The sequence below is a fragment of the Saccoglossus kowalevskii genome, chromosome 15 (assembly GCF_978046115.1).
Source record: "Saccoglossus kowalevskii chromosome 15, keSacKowa6.1, whole genome shotgun sequence".
NCBI lineage: Eukaryota > Metazoa > Hemichordata > Enteropneusta > Harrimaniidae > Saccoglossus > Saccoglossus kowalevskii.
In genome coordinates, this window is record NC_140655.1 from 3,989,567 (window position 1) to 4,013,941 (window position 24,375).

General features: G+C 36.0%; 1 protein-coding gene across 2 annotated transcripts in view; it reads right to left on the reverse strand.

Annotated features, from left to right (window-relative positions):
* Window positions 1-509: 509 nt before the first annotated feature.
* Window positions 510-24,375, reverse strand: part of LOC100370935 (uncharacterized) — a 71,861-nt gene continuing 47,995 nt past the window's right edge. For both annotated transcript variants that reach the window (XM_085508622.1, XM_085508621.1), the window contains 3 exons: window positions 12,707-12,919; window positions 6,760-6,995; window positions 510-5,314 (listed from right to left, as the gene is read on the reverse strand). In XM_085508622.1, the coding sequence (XP_085364748.1) occupies window positions 3,904-5,314; window positions 6,760-6,995; window positions 12,707-12,919 (1,860 nt within the window). In that variant the 3' untranslated portion in view covers window positions 510-3,903. The remainder of the gene's footprint in view (window positions 5,315-6,759; window positions 6,996-12,706; window positions 12,920-24,375) is intronic.

The window sequence follows — 24,375 nt, forward strand, 5'->3', positions numbered from 1 at the left end:
TATGTACAACAATGGTCAACATTTTCCACTAAAACTAAATCAAATGCCACATGCTATCTATGTCAATTATATTATATTTATATGTGCCAGTCATGTGTTACAAAAATATGTCCAGAACTGAATCAACAGTACATTCATGTATCTCCCAACAACCTTGGATTCCAAGATTAAACATTCATATTGCTGGTTCACCTATTTTGAAGTTAATCTAGATGTAACCTATGAAATATGTTATTATAATCACACACAAATATTGAAGTGTTATTGCCACTTTGTTGAAAATCATTGTATGCATCATAAGGGCTAATCCTGAAATATAATTTAGAAGTATGTTCATAGAATAAAGTGACCTTGAGTGAATACAACATGGATGAAACAATAAGACTGACCTTGAGTGGTGGTTAGCATCATTGTGTGCATATTACTAACTGCTTTTCTCATTTTTGTTGTTGTGAGCACAATAATTAGTGACAACATTCTGCATACAAAAATAATTTGGAATACAAATCTTTAATGATTCTTAAGAAAAAAGTTTTAATCATGAAAATACTGGATTAATTGTCTGCATGAGTAGATGAAATTACTTGCCCCAATGAACATAAATACAATTTATTAAATTAATATTAAGTGAATTTATTTTTCTAATAACATGACAGTAAATCTTAAATTCACAATTTGATTCAAATATATTAAAAGTTTGAAGAGAAAGTTGTCAATTTTGTGACCACGCTATGTATTTGCTCCATTAGTAGTAGCACTTATGGTTATGTAAATTACAGATGTGTATTTATTGCCAACATAAGTCAATATTTTGTTGATTTACTAAACAAACAAATGCAAATATGATAATTTATTTATATGCTTCGAATAGTGCAAATACAAGAATACAAATCTTAAGTAATAGACCCTTGTGTTCACTCTGGTGATGGTGTTCAATAATACAACAATAGACAATACATGCAGTTTAAAATATGAAAAGTAAAAAGAACTTTCTCAAGTAATAATTATAATCACATTCATTTATATATTCACAGTCTCGAAAAAAAAATATCATTAAAAACACATTTAATGAAATAAGTTGATTGATTTGCATGTAAACTACACCAGAATTGATATCACTTTATTTTGTAATAAAAACAAAATTATTTTCACCTCATTTGTCAGATTTTGAATAAAATTACTGGCACTCATTTGAGCACCAGTTAATATTTCAACTTATATTTTTGTGATAAAGAATGTATGGTGCAAATCAGTTTCAATATTTTTATTTATATTTATAAAAACAAAATTGGGATAATTTAAAGCAAAGTGAAATGCCATAATTTCAGCAAAATATTGTACAAAACTTTGCCTGTTTTTTTGGTCTTGATAAAAATTTTGGAAAAATTATGAAAAAAATAACATAGGTTTGTTGACAAAAGTTAAATTTGGTGCTCAAGGTGTTAAGATTATTAACACTTGCTAAAGTTATATATGTAAATAGTACAATATTTTCACCACACAAGTTAATGTTAAAGCATTAAAAAATGGATGTCATTTACTGAATGTTCAGAGTAGACTACAGTATACAAACAGTATATATTAGTATATAAATTGGAACAAATTAATATAAAACTAAATGCATTTTTTAATTGAGGTTAAAGGGCGACAGTCGTCGTGCCGAGTCCTGTTCGATATGGGACTCACAGCGACATATACAACGTTTATTTACATGAAATTCAAACACACGCTGCACGACGACCACCACGCTTTAAATATCAAGATATTTTTGAATTATGTTTTTTAAGTCTATTACGCAATTTTCTTCAGTGACTGTTTCACTAAATCATCAATTGGCTGATGGATGTAATTTGATAGAGTAGAGAAATCATGATTTACCTAATTAGCATGATTTTTTTCAATTCTAACTACTACTACATTAGGGTTATAGCCAGAAAAACTAAATGAATGTCAGTAATCAGTGACATGCTTTTATAAAATTATATACCATGTATTTACTTATTTAATACAAAAGTTTTTTAGATTATACTTCCTTAGAATGATAATCGCAAGTTTTTTCACACATGCGCATATTTTAGCACATATATACTGTCACGAGGTCACGGGTCAAATATTAGCCAAAATACCAAATAGTATGCAATACGTTTACTACCTCGTGTGCGGGTTCTTAACCAATATAAAATTACACAATTTGTGTAACACAAGTACAATTTAGACTGATGGGCTCCAGTAGAGTTCAATATGACTATATGCACATATAAGCAGCAATAATGCACACCGGCCAATCTTACACATACGACACTACACATGAATTATGTGAAACCATAGTATATTAGGTACACAAAACATATGCTTGCTACAGTTCTCCCCATTGGTATCCCCCGCCCTTGCAGAGGTACAGCACAACACGCGGCCCTCACTACGCACCAACGCAACTATGTTGTTGGTAAGAGGTGGGGGTTACGATATTTCGCACTGTAGACACCACGGCAAAGTCGGTAACTACCCTACGACCAGGGGAGGAACAGCGTATCCTACTAGTCACGTTTATCAGTGCCATGCACTCTTAAAATGTCACATAAATAAACTGGCCAGGAAAATAACAATTCTAGTAATTAACAAGGTAATATAATAACTTAAAGCCCAAGACTAACTAGTGTGTGTGTAGGAATGTTCGGTACCTGACGTTTCCCAACGTGCGTCGAACAGTGTCAGTCGGCAGCGTCGCCCGGTGAATTATAAGAAGCCAGCGACGGTAATTAGCGACTTGAACTCTCCCTTCTCGTCCACAGCGCCAAGGCTTCCTTCCCAGTTAGACTTCAGACTGGTGTTCAACGCCGGGTTCGACTATGGTAGTATGTGGTGGTACTGCTCGCCGCTTCCAGGGTCGTACAAAGTGTAGATGTTGGTCAAGATCTCCAGCAGCAACCATCTAGCACCACGCTGTCCCAGTCTTTAAATACCCTGCCATCACATGGCTAATTGTGTTAATCGCTAATTGGTCCGCGACACCTGTTCATTCATCACACGGATACTTGTCCAGCATTGTCCAAGTGCGACCTCAAGGTCACGTAATAGGTACTTTCTGTACGTGTAGTGAGTGACAAATGCGGCTACCTACTGGGCTATAAAACCTACCTCTGGGCTGTTATCAATTTATACTATAACAATAAATTAATAAATACAGAATTACATAATAACAAGCGTATCCTTTTAATAATACAGTTTCTGTTATGATCCAAACACCTCATGACATATACAAATGTAGCAATATTTTGCATCAAAATCTGTCTACAGTTATTCAATTTAGTATTCGTCAAGAGTACATGTATGTAAACCTTTTTGGTTACATGTCAATTTGTTTTTTTGAGAAAAATGTGAAATAATAGCAGCAGTTTCCATAGACAACAATGAAAACATATTTCCTTAATAAAAACCTAATAAAAATATTGTCAATATCTAATACTTCTAGACATTAAAAAGTACCTTGTAAGACACTATATATTTTTTCCCCACCATATTGAGATATATTCATTCCATAAGAAACAATGGTAAAATTCCCTACATGTATTTTTACTCCATTTTGTACATTGATTTTCTCCAAACTACTGTAAAATACTTTATTTTAGCTGGAATAAATTTTCGCTGAAAAGGATTTTTGGGTGTTTTATATGGAATTTATTTTCACTGATTTTTGGAGAGTTGAGTGAAAAATATTGAAAAATAGGTATATTTGCTGGATTTTATTTTCACTGAATCATCCCTTCAGCAAAAATAGCGAAAACAAAATATTTTACAATAAATTTATTTTCTTCATCTACATGACATAAAATATGTAAAAAATGGAAGAAAATTACAAAATGTTTACTTCTGCGTAGCATTCTACCTTATGCATAGTATTTTCTATTCTTTAATGATCAGATAATTAAACACTGGTAACTTTCCAGTGTAGGGATCATTTGGATCAGTAGCATTAATTAATAGATGATAATTACCACATTGTTCCATGAACAATAAAAATGTAATCTGGTTTTCACCGGGTTCACAGTATACAGTTTGCGTCAAATCCTGGCCTGCGGGACCCGCATAATACATAAATGTGTAAGACAAATTCAGCTGTCTATTAAACCTGAACTGAAGTCGGCTGTCACCATCTTTTGTAAGAATTACTGGGTTTGGGTCACCCAGCATCTCCAATCCCATGCTATTAAATGCTTCTGTCGGGCCCCACTGATTCTGGATATGTGGGTATGGACGGATATTTATTTTTGCTTCAGTGCAAACAATTAGGTAACTACAGATGGGCAGAACACCGCCTTGCGAACTGGATGTGTTGGGTGTGTAGATGTGAAATCCAAAACGAGATGGACATGGAGGACTGAACCGAAATGTGACTACACCATCTGATTCACTTTGAACTACAAAGGGTTGAAATTGGCCTTCCTGAGCCTGATATGCGGTGACTGAAGTGACAAAGGTGTTGACATCAGAGACTTTGAACTGAATAACTGCATCCTCTTTCTTGCACATAATTACAGCATTTTGCGCGAGTGCTGTTAGGCCGAAATTCTCTACGCCAATTGGCCCCCACCACTGCAATGGACATTGTGGGAGGGGATAGCTATCAGCAGACGGATGCTGGCTGTCTACTTTGTAACAGCAAATCTCGGTAGCGGTCTCAATGTTGAAATCACCATCAAGGAAATGCTTCTTGGCGTAAAACACCCAATAATAACTTCCTGGATCAGGAAACCTCATGTAAAAACTTAGAACATTATCAGCTACCTGCTGCTGGAAGATAAATGCACTGAAAGGAACGCCATCTTGCGTTTGTGCAATTTGATGATCAAGTGCAAAAATCTGGCATGTTACGATGAAGCCTTTAGGGAAGGCCATTTTCAGATTAACATCGCCATTTTCAGCTAAGATAAGACACTTTGTATGAGACATAGGCACAAACCCGTAAGCGAAGAAATCGGGTTTCAAAACCAAATCTTCCATAAAATCCTGCTGCGTAAAGGGATTCACAAGTAACTGCCATGCTGGATCATTTGGAAAGTGTGTCCGAATGATAACCTCTGGATCAGCAAGGAAGTAATGTTCATCATACTGGTACCGGAATGGATCAAAGGCTTTTGAACTACTGATATGGGATACACCCCAGTTACAGTCAACAAAATGCCAATAGCTGTCGATACATACTGCATTCCATGTATGGTAAAAGTCTGGATTTTCAGATGAAATGGATTGACCAGGAACAAATCCAGCCTTCTTGGCTCTACCTGGAATCTCTACACATTTCAAACCCACATACCTGTAATAGAAAAAAATTGCAAGGCTCTGTTGAAAATAAATGTTTTGAGTATAACACATTCTAAAGGTTTCATTCAGGAAATCCATAGTTATTTATAGAAAAATGTAAATTTGTTTATGCTCCTGTGTGAGTTAACAAACTATAGTATAGTGTATTTCACAAAGACCTGAACATTTAATATGCGAATTTACAGTGAATTTCACAAAACCATGAACATTTATTGAGGGAATTAACAGTGAATTTCACAAAACCATGAACATTTATTATGGGAATTTACGGTGAATTTCACAAAACCATGAACATTTATTGTGGGAATTTACAGTGAATTTCACAAAACCATGAACATCCATTGTGGGAATTTACAGTGAATTTCACAAAACCATTAACATTTATTATGGGAATTTACAGTGAACTTCACAAAACCATGAACATTTATTGAGGGAATTAACAGTGAATTTCACAAAACCATGAACATTTATTATGGGAATTTACGGTGAATTTCACAAAACCATGAACATTTATTGTGGGAATTTACAGTGAATTTCACAAAACCATGAACATCCATTGTGGGAATTTACAGTGAATTTCACAAAACCATTAACATTTATTATGGGAATTTACAGTGAACTTCACAAAACCATGAACATTTATTATGGGAATTTATAAAACATTTTGGAAGGTTCTCACAATTTGATTGGCTAGAGAAGAACTTAATAATATATTTTACCCACGAGTCTTCGCATTTTTCTCCCAGTTCAGATTCACACAAAAGATAGATACAAGCAACATATACAATATATTTCAATTGCAACAGATTGTATACTCACTGCAATTTGGTACTGATCATTTGAATTAAAAAAATAACAAATCTATTTTTTGGTAGCAGGTAAATTGTTGAGATTGATCAAATTGTGAAATTCTATATGGATGGAATCCAATCGTTAAGACATTGTGATTAGGTCCAGTTAATTTTCAACACGATTTGAAAATATATTGGTATCTAAATGTTTTATATAAAAAAAAATTCATGGCTTTTTGAATTTTAGTGTATCATGTGTGTTTAATATTGAATTTTTATTAACACATAAAACCAAAATTATGAGGAATCATCCAATCCGATCCGATCCGATCCGATCTAAACTAAACTAAACTAAACTAAACTAAACTAAACTAAACTAAACTAAACTAAACTAAACTAAACTAAACTAAACTAAACTAAACTAAACTAAACTAAACTAAACTAAACTAAACTAAACTATTAAACTAAACTAAACTAAACTATTTTGAGCATGTGCTGATAATGAAGGAAATACTCATAATAAATACTGCTACTGGCAAAAAAATGGTCAGTAAAAAGTAATAAACCTTTTACAATCAGAATAAAAAGCTGACATTGTTGTGCAGCTCACATTCAAATTTAATTCAACTTAATTAAATACACAGACCTGCACATTCTCATGAATAACGTAGACCATGTAATCTTCTTTTGATAAATGCCTTTCAGCACTCCTAAAGGTGTATCATCGATAACATCAAGAAAGTCCATCTCTTGACAATTTTGAGCAGTGATCCAACGAAAGACCAATCGTACCTTCTGCAGTTCTGATTTAGCTGGATCTACAAGAACATCAACCAGTGAAGCAAATGTTGGTTGCACAACGAGATTTACCGTCTGAGCACACTGCAAGAAGGAAACAAAGAAACTTAAGATATCATGGTAACTATGCATGCATGTAAAAGGACTCACAAATACATGTTTACTGAAGACAACTTATTTTACAGAGATACTCAAATCCTGTACACACATTTACAGAGATACTCAAATCCTGTACAACAATTACAGAGAGACTCAAATCCTGTGCACACATTTACAGAGATACTCAAATCCTGTACACACATTTACAGAGATACTCAAATCCTGTGCACACATTTACAGAGAGACTCAAATCCTGTACACACAATTACAGAGATACTCAAATCCTGTACACACATTTACAGAGATACTCAAATCCTGTACACACATGTACAGAGATACTCAAATCCTGTACACACATTTACAAAGATACTCAAATATTGTACACACATTTACAGAGATACTCAAATATTGTACACACATTTACAGAGATACTCAAATCCTGTACACACATTTACAGAGATACTCAAATATTGTACACACATTTCCAGAGATACTCAAATCCTGTACACACATTACAGAGATACTCAAATCCTGTACACACAATTACAGAGATACTCAAATCCTGAGCACACAATTACAGAGATACTCAAATCCTGTACACACAATTACAGAGATACTCAAATCCTGTGCACACATTTACAGAGATACTCAAATACTGTACACACATTTACAGAGATATTCAAATCCTGTACACACATGTACAGAGATACTCAAATCCTGTACACACATTTACAGAGATACTCAAATCCTGTACAATAATTACAGAGATACTCAAATCCTGAGCACACATTTACAGAGATACTCAAATCCTGTACACACATTTACAGAGATACTCAAATCCTGTACACACATTCACAGAGGTACTCAAAAATTGTGCACACATTTCCAGAGATACTCAAATCCTGTACACACATTACAGAGATACTCAAATCCTGTACACACAATTACAGAGATACTCAAATCCTGTGCACACATTTACAGAGACTCAAATCCTGTACACACATTTACAGGGATACTCAAATCCTGTACACACATTTAGAGAGAGACTCAAATCCTGTACACACATTTACAGAGATACTCAAATCCTGTACACACATTTACAGAGATACTCAAATCCTGTACACACATTTACAGAGATACTCAAAATCCTGTACACACATTTACAGAGATACTCAAAATCCTGTACACACATTTACAGAGATACTCAAATCCTGTACACACATTTACAGAGATACTCAAATCCTGTACGCACATTTACAGAGATACTCAAATCCTGTACACACATTTACAGGGATACTCAAATCCTGTACACACATTTAGAGAGAGACTCAAATCCTGTACACACATTTACAGAGACACTCAAATCCTGTACACACATTTACAGGGATACTCAAATCCTGCACACACATTTACAGAGATACTCAAATCATGTGCACACATTTACAGAGATACTCAAATCCTGTACATACATTTACAGAGAGACTCAAAATCCTGTACACACATTTACAGAGATACTCAAATCTGTACACACATTTACAGAGATACTCAAATCTTGTACACACATTTACAGAGATACTCAAATCTTGTACACACATTTACAGAGATACTCAAATCCTGTACACACATTTACAGGAATACTCAAATCCTGTACACACATTTAGAGAGAGACTCAAATCCTGTACACACATTTACAGAGATACTCAAATCCTGTACACACATTTACAGGGATACTCAAATCCTGCACACACATTTACAGAGATACTCAAATCATGTGCACACATTTACAGAGATACTCAAATCCTGTACATACATTTACAGAGATACTCAAATCCTGTACACACATTTACAGAGATACTCAAATCCTGTACACACATTTACAGAGATACTCAAATCATGTGCACACATTTACAGAGAGACTCAAATCCTGTACATACATTTACAGAGATACTCAAATCCTGTTCACACATTTACAGAGATACTCAAATCCTGTACACACATTTACAGAGATACTCAAATCCTGTACACACATTTACAGAAATACTCAAATCCTGTACACACATTTACAGAGATACTCAAATCCTGTACACACATTTACAGAGATACTCAAATCCTGTACACACATGTACAGAGATACTCAAATCCTGTACACACATTTACAGAGATACTCAAATCCTGTACACACATTTACAGAGATACTCAAATCCTGTACACACATTTACAGAGATACTCAAATGCTGTACACACAATTACAGAGATAACCAAATGCTGTACACACAATTACAGAGATACTCAAATGCTGTACACACATGTACAGAGATACGCAAATCCTGTACACACAATTACAGAGATACTCAAATCCTGTGCACACATTTACAGAGATATTCAAATCCTGTACACACATTTACAGAGATATTCAAATCATGTACACACATTTACAGAGATATTCAAATCCTGTACACACAATTACAGAGATACTCAAATCATGTACACACATTTACAGAGATATTCAAATCCTGTACACACATTTACAGAGATACTCAAATCCTGCACACACATTTACAGAGATATTCAAATCCTGTACACACATTTACAGAGATACTCAAATCATGTGCACACATTTACAGAGAGACTCAAATCCTGTACACACAATTACAGAGATACTCAAATCCTGTACACACATTTACAGAGAGACTCAAATCCTGTACACACATTTACAGAGATACTCAAATCCTGTACACACATTTACAGATGCTCAAATGCTGTACACACATTTACAGATACTCAAATCCTGTACACACATTCAGAGATACTCAAATCCTGTACACATATTTACAGAGATGCTCAAATCCTGTACACACATTCAGAGATACTCAAATCCTGTACACACATTCAGAGATACTCAAATCCTGTACACACATTTACAGAGAGACTCAAATCATGTACACACATTTACAGGGATACTCAAATCCTGTACACACATTTACAGATACTCAAATGCTGTACACACATTTACAGATACTCAAATCCTGTACACACATTTACAGAGATACTCAAATCCTGTACACACATTTACAGAGATACTCAAATTCTGTACACACATTTACAGAGACTTAAATCCTGTTCACACATTTACAGAGATACTCAAATCCTGTACACACATTTACAGAGATACTCAAATCCTGTACACACATTTACAGAGATACTTAAATCCTGTACACACATTTACAGAGAGACTCAAATCCTGTACACACATTTACAGATACTCAAATCCTGTACACACATTTACAGAGAGACTTAAATCCTGTTCACACATTTACAGAGATACTCAAATCCTGTACACACATTTACAGAGATACTCAAATCCTGTACGCACATTTACAGAGAGACTCAAATTCTTTACACACATTTACAGAGATACTCAAATCCTGTACACACATTTACAGAGAGACTCAAATCCTGTACACACATTTACAGAAATACTCGAATCCTGTACACACATTTACAAAGATACTCAAATCCTGTACACACATTTACAGAGATACTCAAATCCTGTACACACATTTACAGAGAGACTTAAATCATGTTCACACATTTACAGAGATACTCAAATCCTGTACACACATTTACAGTGATACTCAAATCCTGTACACACAATTACAGAGATACTCAAATCCTGTACACACAATTACAGAGATACTCAAATGCTGTACACACATGTACAGAGATACTCAAATCCTGTACACATAATTACAGAGATTCTCAAATCCTGTGCACACATTTACAGAGATATTCAAATCCTGTACACACATTTACAGAGATACTCAAATCCTGTACACACATTTACAGAGAGACTTAAATCATGTTCACACATTTACAGAGATACTCAAATCCTGTACACACATTTAGAGAGACTTAAATCATGTTCACACATTTACAGAGATACACAAATCCTGTACACACATTTACATAGAGACTTAAATCATGTTCACACATTTACAGAGATACTCAAATCCTGTTCACACATTCACAGAGATACTCAAATCCTGTACACACATTTACAGAGATACTCAAATCCTGTACACACATTTACGGAGATACTCAAATCCTGTACATACATTTACAGAGATACTCAAATCCTGTACACACATTTACAGAGATACTCAAATCCTGTTCACCCATTCACAGAGATACTCAAATCCTGTACACACATTTACAGAGATACTCAAATCCTGTACACACATTTACAGAGATACTCAAATCCTGTACACACATTTACAGAGATACTCAAATCCTGTACATACATTTACAGAGATACTCAAATCCTGTACACACATTCACAGAGATACTCAAATCCTGTACACACATTTACAGAGATACTCAAATCCTGTACACACATTTACAGAGATACTCAAATCCTGTACATACATTTACAGAGATACTCAAATCCTGTACACACATTTACGATACTCAAATCCTGTACACACATTTACAGAGATACTCAAATCCTATACACACATTTACAGAGATACTCAAATCCTGGACATACATTTACAGAGATACTCAAATCTTGTACATATATTTACAGAGATACTCAAATCCTGTACACACATTTACGATACTCTAATGCCGTACACACATTTACAGTGATACTCAAATCCTGTACACACATGTACAGAGATACTCAAATCCTGTACACACATTTACAGGGATACTCAAATCCTGTACACACATTTACAGAGAGACTCAAATCCTGTACACACATTTACAGAGATACTCAAATCCTGTGCACACATTTACAGAGATACTCAAATCCTGTGCACACATTTACAGAGAGACTTAAATCATGTTCATACATTTACAGAGATACTCAAATCCTGTACATACATTTACAGAGATACTCAAATCCTGTACATACATTTACAGGGTAGCTACAAATATATGAATTTACAACCATTATCCACTATGTATCATGTTACAGTCATAATGTGTTATGAACTGCATATAGTGTCGACAGAGAAGATGAACATAATGTATTACAGCCTGGACTATCAAATTGTCACAGCTTAGCCAGTCAAGTTAGCCATTACAGTGTCAGCATGCAGAAGAGACTACCGATAACACGTGTTTAAATTGTGAAAAAATATGTGTGAAGCACATGAATACTAAAACATATCATGCATTATATTGCTACTACATTTTTAACTAAACAATTATCTCACTCCCATTAATTTAGTGTTTAGATTGGTTTCACAGGAGTTGGAATAAGTGCTGAGCAAAATATATATGATGAGTGAATTTGTCAAAATCTTTGTCATAAACAGTCAACACAATTTTTTTTGAAACAGATTATGGCTGTCAGGTACATCTATCAGAAATTTTTTTAGGATATGTGAATTACCAATAACACAGTTTCAATAACTCATTGATTTTTTAAATATAAATATTAAGAGGTGTTGACTCTGATGTGTTTCAAGAGGACAGTTTGCTCTGCATGTACAACAAGGATTCTGTATCAGAATTGGTAAGCTAAATACTGCAGATTTGTCATTACATTTTTCAGATAAAAAATGTTGATATACCCCAATACAGTGAAACCTGTGAAACTTTGATTCTAATTCAAAAATCTTATAAAATGTTATATTCATAAAATATATGGATGACAGGAATCAATCCATTGTGAATGTGGTATTTTATACCTCTATTGCATGTTTGTCAATCTCTCTGAATATAGCAGGATCAGTGTACAATTCTTTCCTTTTTCGGACTGGATATTCATCCAATAATGGAACCAAAACAATATCTTTAGACTGTACTGGTGTTGTCCACAGTGATGTCTCTGTTGGGAAAATTTCTTTCTGCAGCTGTTGTTCATCAAGATCCGGCCACTCATCGCTACTGCCAGCGTCATTCTGTTTTGAAAAATAAAAAATGTTTGATTTACATTTTATTCAAATTGCTTAAATTTGTATGTATCTGTCAATGTTCAATTCTATTTATTGATTATATTGTGTAAATCCTTTTGGATTGTCTAATTTTAAAAAAATCTGTCAATGATACTCTCAGAAAATTATGTTGAATCAAAACAATGAGACAGTCCTTATTCTTCAAACAAGGTTTTAAAAGTGTATGGCTGGGTTGCATAGAAAAGTATGAACCACAGAAATCTAAATAAATGACGTTAATCTTCAGAATCAACAAAAAAGTACTGATTATGTGCTCATTTAACACTTTGAGCACTATAATTTTTTTTCCTCAAATTGTGGTAAATTTTTTCAATTGTTTTATGTATTTTTCAATGTTTTTGTTGATATTTTTGAATCAAATGGAAATAATTTTTTATTGGCTACAAGTTTTGATCAAAATATATGAAAAATTATGTTTTGGTTTTTATAAATTTGTAAATGGTAACAAGAGTTGACTCAAAAGGTTAAAACAGTAGAGCTGGTGAATTTTATAATGAAAAGTGAAAAGCTGAGAATGGAGTGGAAGGAGAAAATACACAGTAGAGCTGGTGGATTTTATAATGAAAAGTGAAGAGCTGAGAATGGGGTGGACGGAGAAAATACACAGTAGAGCTGGTGAATTTTATAATGAAAAGTGAAGAGCTGTGAATGGAGTGGACGGAGAAAATACACAGTAGAGCTGGTGAATTTTATAATGAAAAGTGAAGAGCTGTGAATGGAGTGGACGGAGAAAATACACAGTAGAGCTGGTGGATTTTATAATGAAAAGTGAAGAGCTGTGAATGGAGTGGAGGGAGAAAATACACAGTAGAGCTGGTGAATTTTGTAATGAAAAGTGAAGAGCTGTGAATGGAGTGGACGGAGAAAATACACAGTAGAGCTGGTGGATTTTATAATGAAAAGTGAAGAGCTGTGAATGGAGTGGAGGGAGAAAATACACAGTGGAGCTGGTGGATTTTATAATGAAAAGTGAAGAGCTGTGAATGGAGTGGACGGAGAAAATACACAGTAGAGCTGGTGAATTTTGTAATGAAAAGTGAAGAGCTGTGAATGGAGTGGACAGAGAAAATACACAGTAGAGCTGGTGGATTTTATAATGAAAAGTGAAGAGCTGAGAATGGGGTGGAAGGAGAAAATACACAGTAGAGCTGGTGAATTTTATAATGAAAAGTGAAGAGCTGTGAATGGAGTGGACGGAGAAAATACACAGTAGAGCTGGTGGATTTTATAATGAAAAGTGAAAAGCTGTGAATGGAGTGGACAGAGAAAATACACAGTAGAGCTGGTGGATTTTATAATGAAAAGTGAAGAGCTGTGAATGGAGTGGAGGGAGAAAATACACAGTGGAGCTCGTGAATTTTATAATGAAAAGTGAAGAGCTGTGAATGGAGTGGACGGAGAAAATACACAGTAGAGCTGGTGGATTTTATAATGAAAAGTGAAAAGCTGTGAATGGAGTGGACAGAGAAAATACACAGTAGAGCTGGTGAATTTTGTAATGAAAAGTGAAGAGCTGTGAATGGAGTGGACGGAGAAAATACACAGTAGAGCTGGTGGATTTTATAATGAAAAGTGAAAAGCTGTGAATGGAGTGGACAGAGAAAATACACAGTAGAGCTGGTGAATTTTGTAATGAAAAGTGAAGAGCTGTGAATGGAGTGGAGGGAGAAAATACACAGTAGAGCTGGTGAATTTTGTAATGAAAAGTGAAGAGCTGTGAATGGAGTGGAGGGAGAAAATACACAGTAGAGCTGGTGGATTTTGTAATGAAAAGTGAAAAGCTGTGAATGGAGTGGACGAAAAAATACACAGTAGAGCTGGTGAATTTTGTAATGAAAAGTGAAGAGCTGTGAATGGAGTGGACGGAGAAAATACACAGTAGAGCTGGTGGATTTTATAATGAAAAGTGAAAAGCTGTGAATGGAGTGGACAGAGAAAATACACAGTAGAGCTGGTGAATTTTGTAATGAAAAGTGAAGAGCTGTGAATGGAGTGGACGGAGCAAATACACAGTAGAGCTGGTGAATTTTATAATGAAAAGTAAAGAGCTGTGAATGGAGTGGAAGGAGAAAATACACAGTAGAGCTGATGGATTTTATAATGAAAAGTGAAGAGCTGTGAATGGAGTGGACAGAGAAAATACACAGTAGAGCTGGTGGATTTTATAATGAAAAGTGAAGAGATGTGAATGGGGTGGAAGGAGAAAATACACAGTAGAGCTGGTGGATTTTATAATGAAAAGTGAAGAGCTGTGAATGGAGTGGACGGAGAAAATACACAGTAGAGCTGGTGAATTTTATAATGAAAAGTGAAGAGCTGTGAATGGAGTGGAAGGAGAAAATACACAGTAGAGCTAGTTGATTTTGTAATGAAAAGTGAAGAACTGTGAATGGAGTGGACAGAGAAAATACACAGTAGAGCTGGTGGATTTTATAATGAAAAGTGAAGAGCTGTGAATGGAGTGGAAGGAGAAAATACACAGTAGAGCTAGTTGATTTTGTAATGAAAAGTGAAGAGATGTGAATGGAGTGGACAGAGAAAATACACAGTAGAGCTGGTGAATTTTATAATGAAAAGTGAAGAACTGTGAATGGAGTGGACAGAGAAAATACACAGTAGAGCTGGTGAATTTTATAATGAAAACTGAAGAGATGTGAATGGAGTGGAGGGAGAAAATACATAGTAGAGCTGGTGAATTTTATAATGAAAAGTGAAGAGCTGTGAATGGAGTGGAAGGAGAAAATACACAGTAGAGCTGGTGGATTTTATAATGAAAAGTGAAGAGATGTGAATGGAGTGGACAGAGAAAATACACAGTAGAGCTGGTGAATTTTATAATGAAAAGTGAAGAGATGTGAATGGAGTGGAAGGAGAAAATACACAGTAGAGCTGGTGGATTTTATAATGAAAAGTGAAGAGATGTGAATGGAGTGGAAGGAGAAAATACACAGTAGAGCTGGTGGATTTTATAATGAAAAGTGAAGAGCTGTGAATGGAGTGGAGGGAGAAAATACATACTAGAGCTGGTGAATTTTATAATGAAAAGTGAAGAGCTGTGAATGGAGTGGACAGAGAAAATACACAGTAGAGCTGGTGGATTTTATAATGAAAAGTGAAGAGCTGTGAATGGAGTGGAAGGAGAAAATACACAGTAGAGCTGGTGGATTTTATAATGAAAAGTGAAGAGATGTGAATGGAGTGGACAGAGAAAATACACAGTAGAGCTGGTGGATTTTATAATGAAAAGTGAAGAGCTGTGAATGGAGTGGAAGGAGAAAATACACAGTAGAGCTGGTGGATTTTATAATGAAAAGTGAAGAGCTGTGAATGCAGTGGAGGGAGAAAATACACAGTAGAGCTGGTGGATTTTATAATGAAAAGTGAAGAGCTGTGAATGGAGTGGACGGAGAAAATACACAGTAGAGCTGGTGGATTTTATAATGAAAAGTGAAGAGCTGAGAATGGAGTGGACAGAGAAAATACACAGTAGAGCTAGTGGATTTTATAATGAAAAGTGAAGAGATGTGAATGGAGTGGAGGGAGAAAATACACAGTAGAGCTGGTGGATTTTATAATGAAAAGTGAAGAGCTGTGAATGGAGTGGAGGAAGAAAATACACAGTAGAGCTAGTGGATTTTGTAATGAAAAGTGAAGAGATGTGAATGGAGTGGACGGAGAAAATACACAGTAGAGCTGGTGAATTTTATAATGAAAAGTGAAGAACTGTGAATGGAGTGGACAGAGAAAATACACAGTAGAGCTGGTGAATTTTATAATGAAAAGTGAAGAGCTGTGAATGCAGTGGAGGGAGAAAATACACAGTAGAGCTGGTGAATTTTGTAATGAAAAGTGAAGAGATGTGAATGGAGTGGACAGAGAAAATACACAGTAGAGCTGGTGGATTTTATAATGAAAAGTGAAGAGCTGTGAATGGAGTGGAAGGAGAAAATACACAGTAGAGCTGGTGGATTTTATAATGAAAAGTGAAGAGCTGTGAATGCAGTGGAGGGAGAAAATACACAGTAGAGCTGGTGAATTTTGTAATGAAAAGTGAAGAGCTGAGAATGGAGTGGACGGAGAAAATACACAGTAGAGCTGGTGGATTTTATAATGAAAAGTGAAGAGATGTGAATGGAGTGGAGGGAGAAAATACACAGTAGAGCTGGTGAATTTTATAATGAAAAGTGAAGAGATGTGAATGGAGTGGACAGAGAAAATACACAGTAGAGCTGGTGAATTTTATAATGAAAAGTGAAGAGATGTGAATGGAGTGGAGGAAGAAAATACACAGTAGAGCTAGTGGATTTTGTAATGAAAAGTGAAGAGATGTGAATGGAGTGGACGGAGAAAATACACAGTAGAGCTGGTGAATTTTATAATGAAAAGTGAAGAACTGTGAATGGAGTGGACAGAGAAAATACACAGTAGAGCTGGTGAATTTTATAATGAAAAGTGAAGAGATGTGAATGGAGTGGAGGGAGAAAATACATAGTAGAGCTGGTGAATTTTATAATGAAAAGTGAAGAGCTGTGAATGGAGTGGAGGGAGAAAATACACAGTGGAGTTGGTGGATTTTATAATGAAAAGTGAAGGGATGTGAATGGAGTGGACGGAGAAAATACACAGTAGAGCTGGTGAATTTTATAATGAAAAGTGAAGAGCTGTGAATGGAGTGGACGGAGAAAATACACAGTAGAGCTGGTGAATTTTGTAATGAAAAGCGAAGAGCTGTGAATGGAATGGACGGGGAAAATACACAGTGGAGCTGGTGAATTTTATAATGAAAAGTGAAGAACTGTGAATGGAGTGGACAGAGAAAATACACAGTGGAGCTGGTGAATTTTATAATGAAAAGTGAAGAGCTGTGAATGGAGTGGAGGGAGAAAATACACAGTGGAGCTGGTGGATTTTATAATGAAAAGTGAAGAGATGTGAATGGAGTGGAAGGAGAAAATACACAGTAGAGCTGGTGGATTTTATAATGAAAAGTGAAGAGCTGTGAATGGAGTGGACGGGGAAAATACATAGTAGAGCTGGTGAATTTTATAATGAAAAGTGAAGAGCTGTGAATGGAGTGGACGGGGAAAATACACAGTAGAGCTGGTGAATTTTATAATGAAAAGTGAAGAGCTGTGAATGGAGTGGAAGGAGAAAATACACAGTAGAGCTAGTGGATTTTGTAATGAAAAGTGAAGAGATGTGAATGGAGTGGACGGAGAAAATACACAGTAGAGCTGGTGAATTTTATAATGAAAAGTGAAGAGCTGTGAATGGAGTGGAAGGAGAAAATACACAGTAGAGCTAGTTGATTTTATAATGAAAAGTGAAGAGCTGTGAATGGAGTGGAGGGAGAAAATACACAGTAGAGCTGGTGAATTTTGGAATGAAAAGTGAAGAGCTGTGAATGGAGTGGACGGAGAAAATACACAGTAGAGCTGGTGGATTTTATAATGAAAAGTGAAAAGCTGTGAATGGAGTGGACAGAGAAAATACACAGTAGAGCTGGTGAATTTTGTAATGAAAAGTGAAGAGCTGAGAATGGAGTGGAGGGAGAAAATACACAGTAGAGCTGGTGGATTTTATAATGAAAAGTGAAGAGCTGTGAATGGAGTGGAAGGAGAAAATACACAGTAGAGCTGGTGGATTTTATAATGAAAAGTGAAGAGCTGTGAATGGAGTGGAGGGAGAAAATACATAGTAGAGCTGGTGAATTTTATAATGAAAAGTGAAGAGCTGTGAATGGAGTGGAAGGAGAAAATACACAGTAGAGCTGGTGAATTTTATAATGAAAAGTGAAGAGATGTGAATGGAGTGGAAGGAGAAAATACACAGTAGAGCTGGTGAATTTTATAATGAAAAGTGAAGAGCTGTGAATGGAGTGGAAGGAGAAAATACACAGTAGAGCTAGTTGATTTTATAATGAAAAGTGAAGAGCTGTGAATGGAGTGGAGGGAGAAAATACACAGTAGAGCTGGTGAATTTTGTAATGAAAAGTGAAGAGCTGTGAATGGAGTGGAGGGAGAAAATACACAGTGGAGCTGGTGGATTTTATAATGAAAAGTGAAGAGCTGTGAATGGAGTGGACGGAGAAAATACACAGTAGAGCTGGTGGATTTTATAATGAAAAGTGAAGAGCTGTGAATGGAGTGGAGGGAGAAAATACACAGTAGAGCTGGTGAATTTTGTAATGAAAAGTGAAGAGCTGTGAATGGAGTGGAAGGAGAAAATACACAGTGGAGCTGGTGGATTTTATAATGAAAAGTGAAGAGCTGTGAATGGAGTGGACGGAGAAAATACACAGTAGAGCTGGTGAATTTTATAATGAAAAGTGAAGAGCTGTGAATGGAGTGGAAGGAGAAAATACACAGTAGAGCTAGTTGATTTTGTAATGAAAAGTGAAGAACTGTGAATGGAGTGGACAGAGAAAATACACAGTAGAGCTGGTGAATTTTATAATGAAAAGTGAAGAGCTGTGAATGGAGTGGAAGGAGAAAATACACAGTAGAGCTAGTTGATTTTGTAATGAAAAGTGAAGAACTGTGAATGGAGTGGACAGAGAAAATACACAGTAGAGCTGGTGGATTTTATAATGAAAAGTGAAGAGCTGTGAATGGAGTGGAAGGAGAAAATACACAGTAGAGCTAGTTGATTTTGTAATGAAAAGTGAAGAGATGTGAATGGAGTGGACGGAGAAAATACACAGTAGAGCTGGTGAATTTTATAATGAAAAGTGAAGAACTGTGAATGGAGTGGACAGAGAAAATACACAGTAGAGCTGGTGAATTTTATAATGAAAAGTGAAGAGATGTGAATGGAGTGGAAGGAGAAAATACACAGTGGAGCTGGTGGATTTTATAATGAAAAGTGAAGAGCTGTGAATGGAGTGGAGGGAGAAAATACACAGTGGAGCTGGTGGATTTTATAATGAAAAGTGAAGAGCTGTGAATGGAGTGGAAGGAGAAAATACACAGTGGAGCTGGTGGATTTTATAATGAAAAGTGAAGAGCTGTGAATGGAGTGGACGGAGAAAATACACAGTAGAGCTGGTGAATTTTATAATGAAAAGTGAAGAGCTGTGAATGGAGTGGAAGGAGAAAATACACAGTAGAGCTAGTTGATTTTGTAATGAAAAGTGAAGAACTGTGAATGGAGTGGACAGAGAAAATACACAGTAGAGCTGGTGGATTTTATAATGAAAAGTGAAGAGCTGTGAATGGAGTGGAAGGAGAAAATACACAGTAGAGCTGGTGAATTTTATAATGAAAAGTGAAGAGATGTGAATGGAGTGGAAGGAGAAAATACACAGTAGAGCTGGTGAATTTTATAATGAAAAGTGAAGAGCTGTGAATGGAGTGGAAGGAGAAAATACACAGTAGAGCTAGTTGATTTTATAATGAAAAGTGAAGAGCTGTGAATGGAGTGGACGGAGAAAATACACAGTAGAGCTGGTGAATTTTGTAATGAAAAGTGAAGAGCTGTGAATGGAGTGGAGGGAGAAAATACACAGTGGAGCTGGTGGATTTTATAATGAAAAGTGAAGAGCTGTGAATGGAGTGGACGGAGAAAATACACAGTAGAGCTGGTGGATTTTATAATGAAAAGTGAAGAGCTGTGAATGGAGTGGAGGGAGAAAATACACAGTAGAGCTGGTGAATTTTGTAATGAAAAGTGAAGAGCTGTGAATGGAGTGGAAGGAGAAAATACACAGTGGAGCTGGTGGATTTTATAATGAAAAGTGAAGAGCTGTGAATGGAGTGGACGGAGAAAATACACAGTAGAGCTGGTGGATTTTATAATGAAAAGTGAAGAGCTGTGAATGGAGTGGAGGGAGAAAATACACAGTAGAGCTGGTGAATTTTGTAATGAAAAGTGAAGAGCTGTGAATGGAGTGGAAGGAGAAAATACACAGTGGAGCTGGTGGATTTTGTAATGAAAAGTGAAGAGCTGTGAATGGAGTGGACAGAGAAAATACACAGTAGAGCTGGTGAATTTTATAATGAAAAGTGAAGAGCTGTGAATGGAGTGGAAGGAGAAAATACACAGTAGAGCTAGTTGATTTTGTAATGAAAAGTGAAGAACTGTGAATGGAGTGGACAGAGAAAATACACAGTAGAGCTGGTGAATTTTATAATGAAAAGTGAAGAGCTGTGAATGGAGTGGAAGGAGAAAATACACAGTAGAGCTAGTTGATTTTGTAATGAAAAGTGAAGAACTGTGAATGGAGTGGACAGAGAAAATACACAGTAGAGCTGGTGGATTTTATAATGAAAAGTGAAGAGCTGTGAATGGAGTGGAAGGAGAAAATACACAGTAGAGCTAGTTGATTTTGTAATGAAAAGTGAAGAGATGTGAATGGAGTGGACGGAGAAAATACACAGTAGAGCTGGTGAATTTTATAATGAAAAGTGAAGAACTGTGAATGGAGTGGACAGAGAAAATACACAGTAGAGCTGGTGAATTTTATAATGAAAAGTGAAGAGATGTGAATGGAGTGGAAGGAGAAAATACACAGTGGAGCTGGTGGATTTTATAATGAAAAGTGAAGAGCTGTGAATGGAGTGGAAGGAGAAAATATACAGTGGAGCTGGTGGATTTTATAATGAAAAGTGAAGAGCTGTGAATGGAGTGGACGGAGAAAATACACAGTAGAGCTGGTGAATTTTATAATGAAAAGTGAAGAGCTGTGAATGGAGTGGAAGGAGAAAATACACAGTAGAGCTAGTTGATTTTGTAATGAAAAGTGAAGAACTGTGAATGGAGTGGACAGAGAAAATACACAGTAGAGCTGGTGGATTTTATAATGAAAAGTGAAGAGCTGTGAATGGAGTGGAAGGAGAAAATACACAGTAGAGCTAGTTGATTTTGTAATGAAAAGTGAAGAGATGTGAATGGAGTGGACGGAGAAAATACACAGTAGAGCTGGTGAATTTTATAATGAAAAGTGAAGAACTGTGAATGGAGTGGACAGAGAAAATACACAGTAGAGCTGGTGAATTTTATAATGAAAAGTGAAGAGATGTGAATGGAGTGGAGGGAGAAAATACATAGTAGAGCTGGTGAATTTTATAATGAAAAGTGAAGAGCTGTGAATGGAGTGGAAGGAGAAAATACACAGTAGAGCTAGTGGATTTTGTAATGAAAAGTGAAGAGATGTGAATGGAGTGGACAGAGAAAATACACAGTAGAGCTGGTGAATTTTATAATGAAAAGTGAAGAGCTGAGAATGGAGTGGAAGGAGAAAATACACAGTAGAGCTGGTGGATTTTATAATGAAAAGTGAAGAGCTGTGAATGGAGTGGAAGGAGAAAATACACAGTAGAGCTAGTGGATTTTATAATGAAAAGTGAAGAGATGTGAATGGAGTGGACAGAGAAAATACACAGTAGAGCAGGTGGATTTTATAATGAAAAGTGAAGAGCTGTGAATGGAGTGGAAGGAGAAAATACACAGTAGAGCTGGTGGATTTTATAATGAAAAGTGAAGAGCTGTGAATGCAGTGGAGGGAGAAAATACACAGTAGAGCTGGTGAATTTTGTAATGAAAAGTGAAGAGCTGAGAATGGAGTGGACGGAGAAAATACACAGTAGAGCTGGTGGATTTTATAATGAAAAGTGAAGAGATGTGAATGGAGTGGAGGGAGAAAATACACAGTAGAGCTGGTGGATTTTATAATGAAAAGTGAAGAGCTGTGAATGGAGTGGAGGAAGAAAATACACAGTAGAGCTAGTGGATTTTGTAATGAAAAGTGAAGAGATGTGAATGGAGTGGACGGAGAAAATACACAGTAGAGCTGGTGAATTTTATAATGAAAAGTGAAGAACTGTGAATGGAGTGGACAGAGAAAATACACAGTAGAGCTGGTGAATTTTATAATGAAAAGTGAAGAGATGTGAATGGAGTGGAGGGAGAAAATACACAGTAGAGCTGGTGGATTTTGTAATGAAAAGTGAAGAGCTGTGAATGGAGTGGACAGAGAAAATACACAGTAGAGCTGGTGGATTTTATAATGAAAAGTGAAGAGATGTGAATGGAGTGGAGGGAGAAAATACATAGTAGAGCTGGTGAATTTTATAATGAAAAGTGAAGAACTGTGAATGGAGTGGAAGGAGAAAATACACAGTAGAGCTAGTGGATTTTGTAATGAAAAGTGAAGAGATGTGAATGGAGTGGAGGGAGAAAATACACAGTGGAGCTAGTGGATTTTATAATGAAAAGTGAAGAGCTGTGAATGGAGTGGACAGAGAAAATACACAGTAGAGCTGGTGAATTTTATAATGAAAAGTGAAGAGATGTGAATGGAGTGGAGGGAGAAAATACATACTAGAGCTGGTGAATTTTATAATGAAAAGTGAAGAGCTGTGAATGGAGTGGACAGAGAAAATACACAGTAGAGCTGGTGAATTTTATAATGAAAAGTGAAGAGCTGTGAATGGAGTGGACGGAGAAAATACACAGTAGAGCTGGTGAATTTTATAATGAAAAGTGAAGAGCTGTGAATGGAGTGGACAGAGAAAATACACAGTAGAGCTGGTGAATTTTATAATGAAAAGTGAAGAGCTGTGAATGGAGTGGACGGAGAAAATACACAGTAGAGCTGGTGAATTTTATAATGAAAAGTGAAGAGATGTGAATGGAGTGGACGGAGAAAATACACAGTAGAGCTGGTGAATTTTATAATGAAAAGTGAAGAGCTGTGAATGGAGTGGACAGAGAAAATACACAGTAGAGCTGGTGAATTTTATAATGAAAAGTGAAGAGCTGTGAATGGAGTGGACGGAGAAAATACACAGTAGAGCTGGTGAATTTTATAATGAAAAGTGAAGAGCTGTGAATGGAGTGGAGGGAGAAAATACACAGTGGAGTTGGTGGATTTTATAATGAAAAGTGAAGGGTTGTGAATGGAGTGGACGGAGAAAATACACAGTAGAGCTGGTGAATTTTATAATGAAAAGTGAAGAGCTGTGAATGGAGTGGAGGGAGAAAATACACAGTAGAGCTGGTGAATTTTGTAATGAAAAGCGAAGAGCTGTGAATGGAGTGGACGGAGAAAATACATAGTAGAGCTGGTGAATTTTGTAATGAAAAGCGAAGAGCTGTGAATGGAGTGGACGGAGAAAATACATAGTAGAGCTGGTGGATTTTATAATGAAAAGTGAAGAGCTGTGAATGGGGTGGAAGGAGAAAATACACAGTAGAGCTGGTGAATTTTATAATGAAAAGTGAAGAGATGTGAATGGAGTGGACGGAGAAAATACACAGTAGAGCTGGTGAATTTTATAATGAAAAGCGAAGAGCTGTGAATGGAGTGGACGGAGAAAATACATAGTAGAGCTGGTGAATTTTGTAATGAAAAGTGAAGAGCTGTGAATGGAGTGGACGGAGAAAATACACAGTAGAGCTGG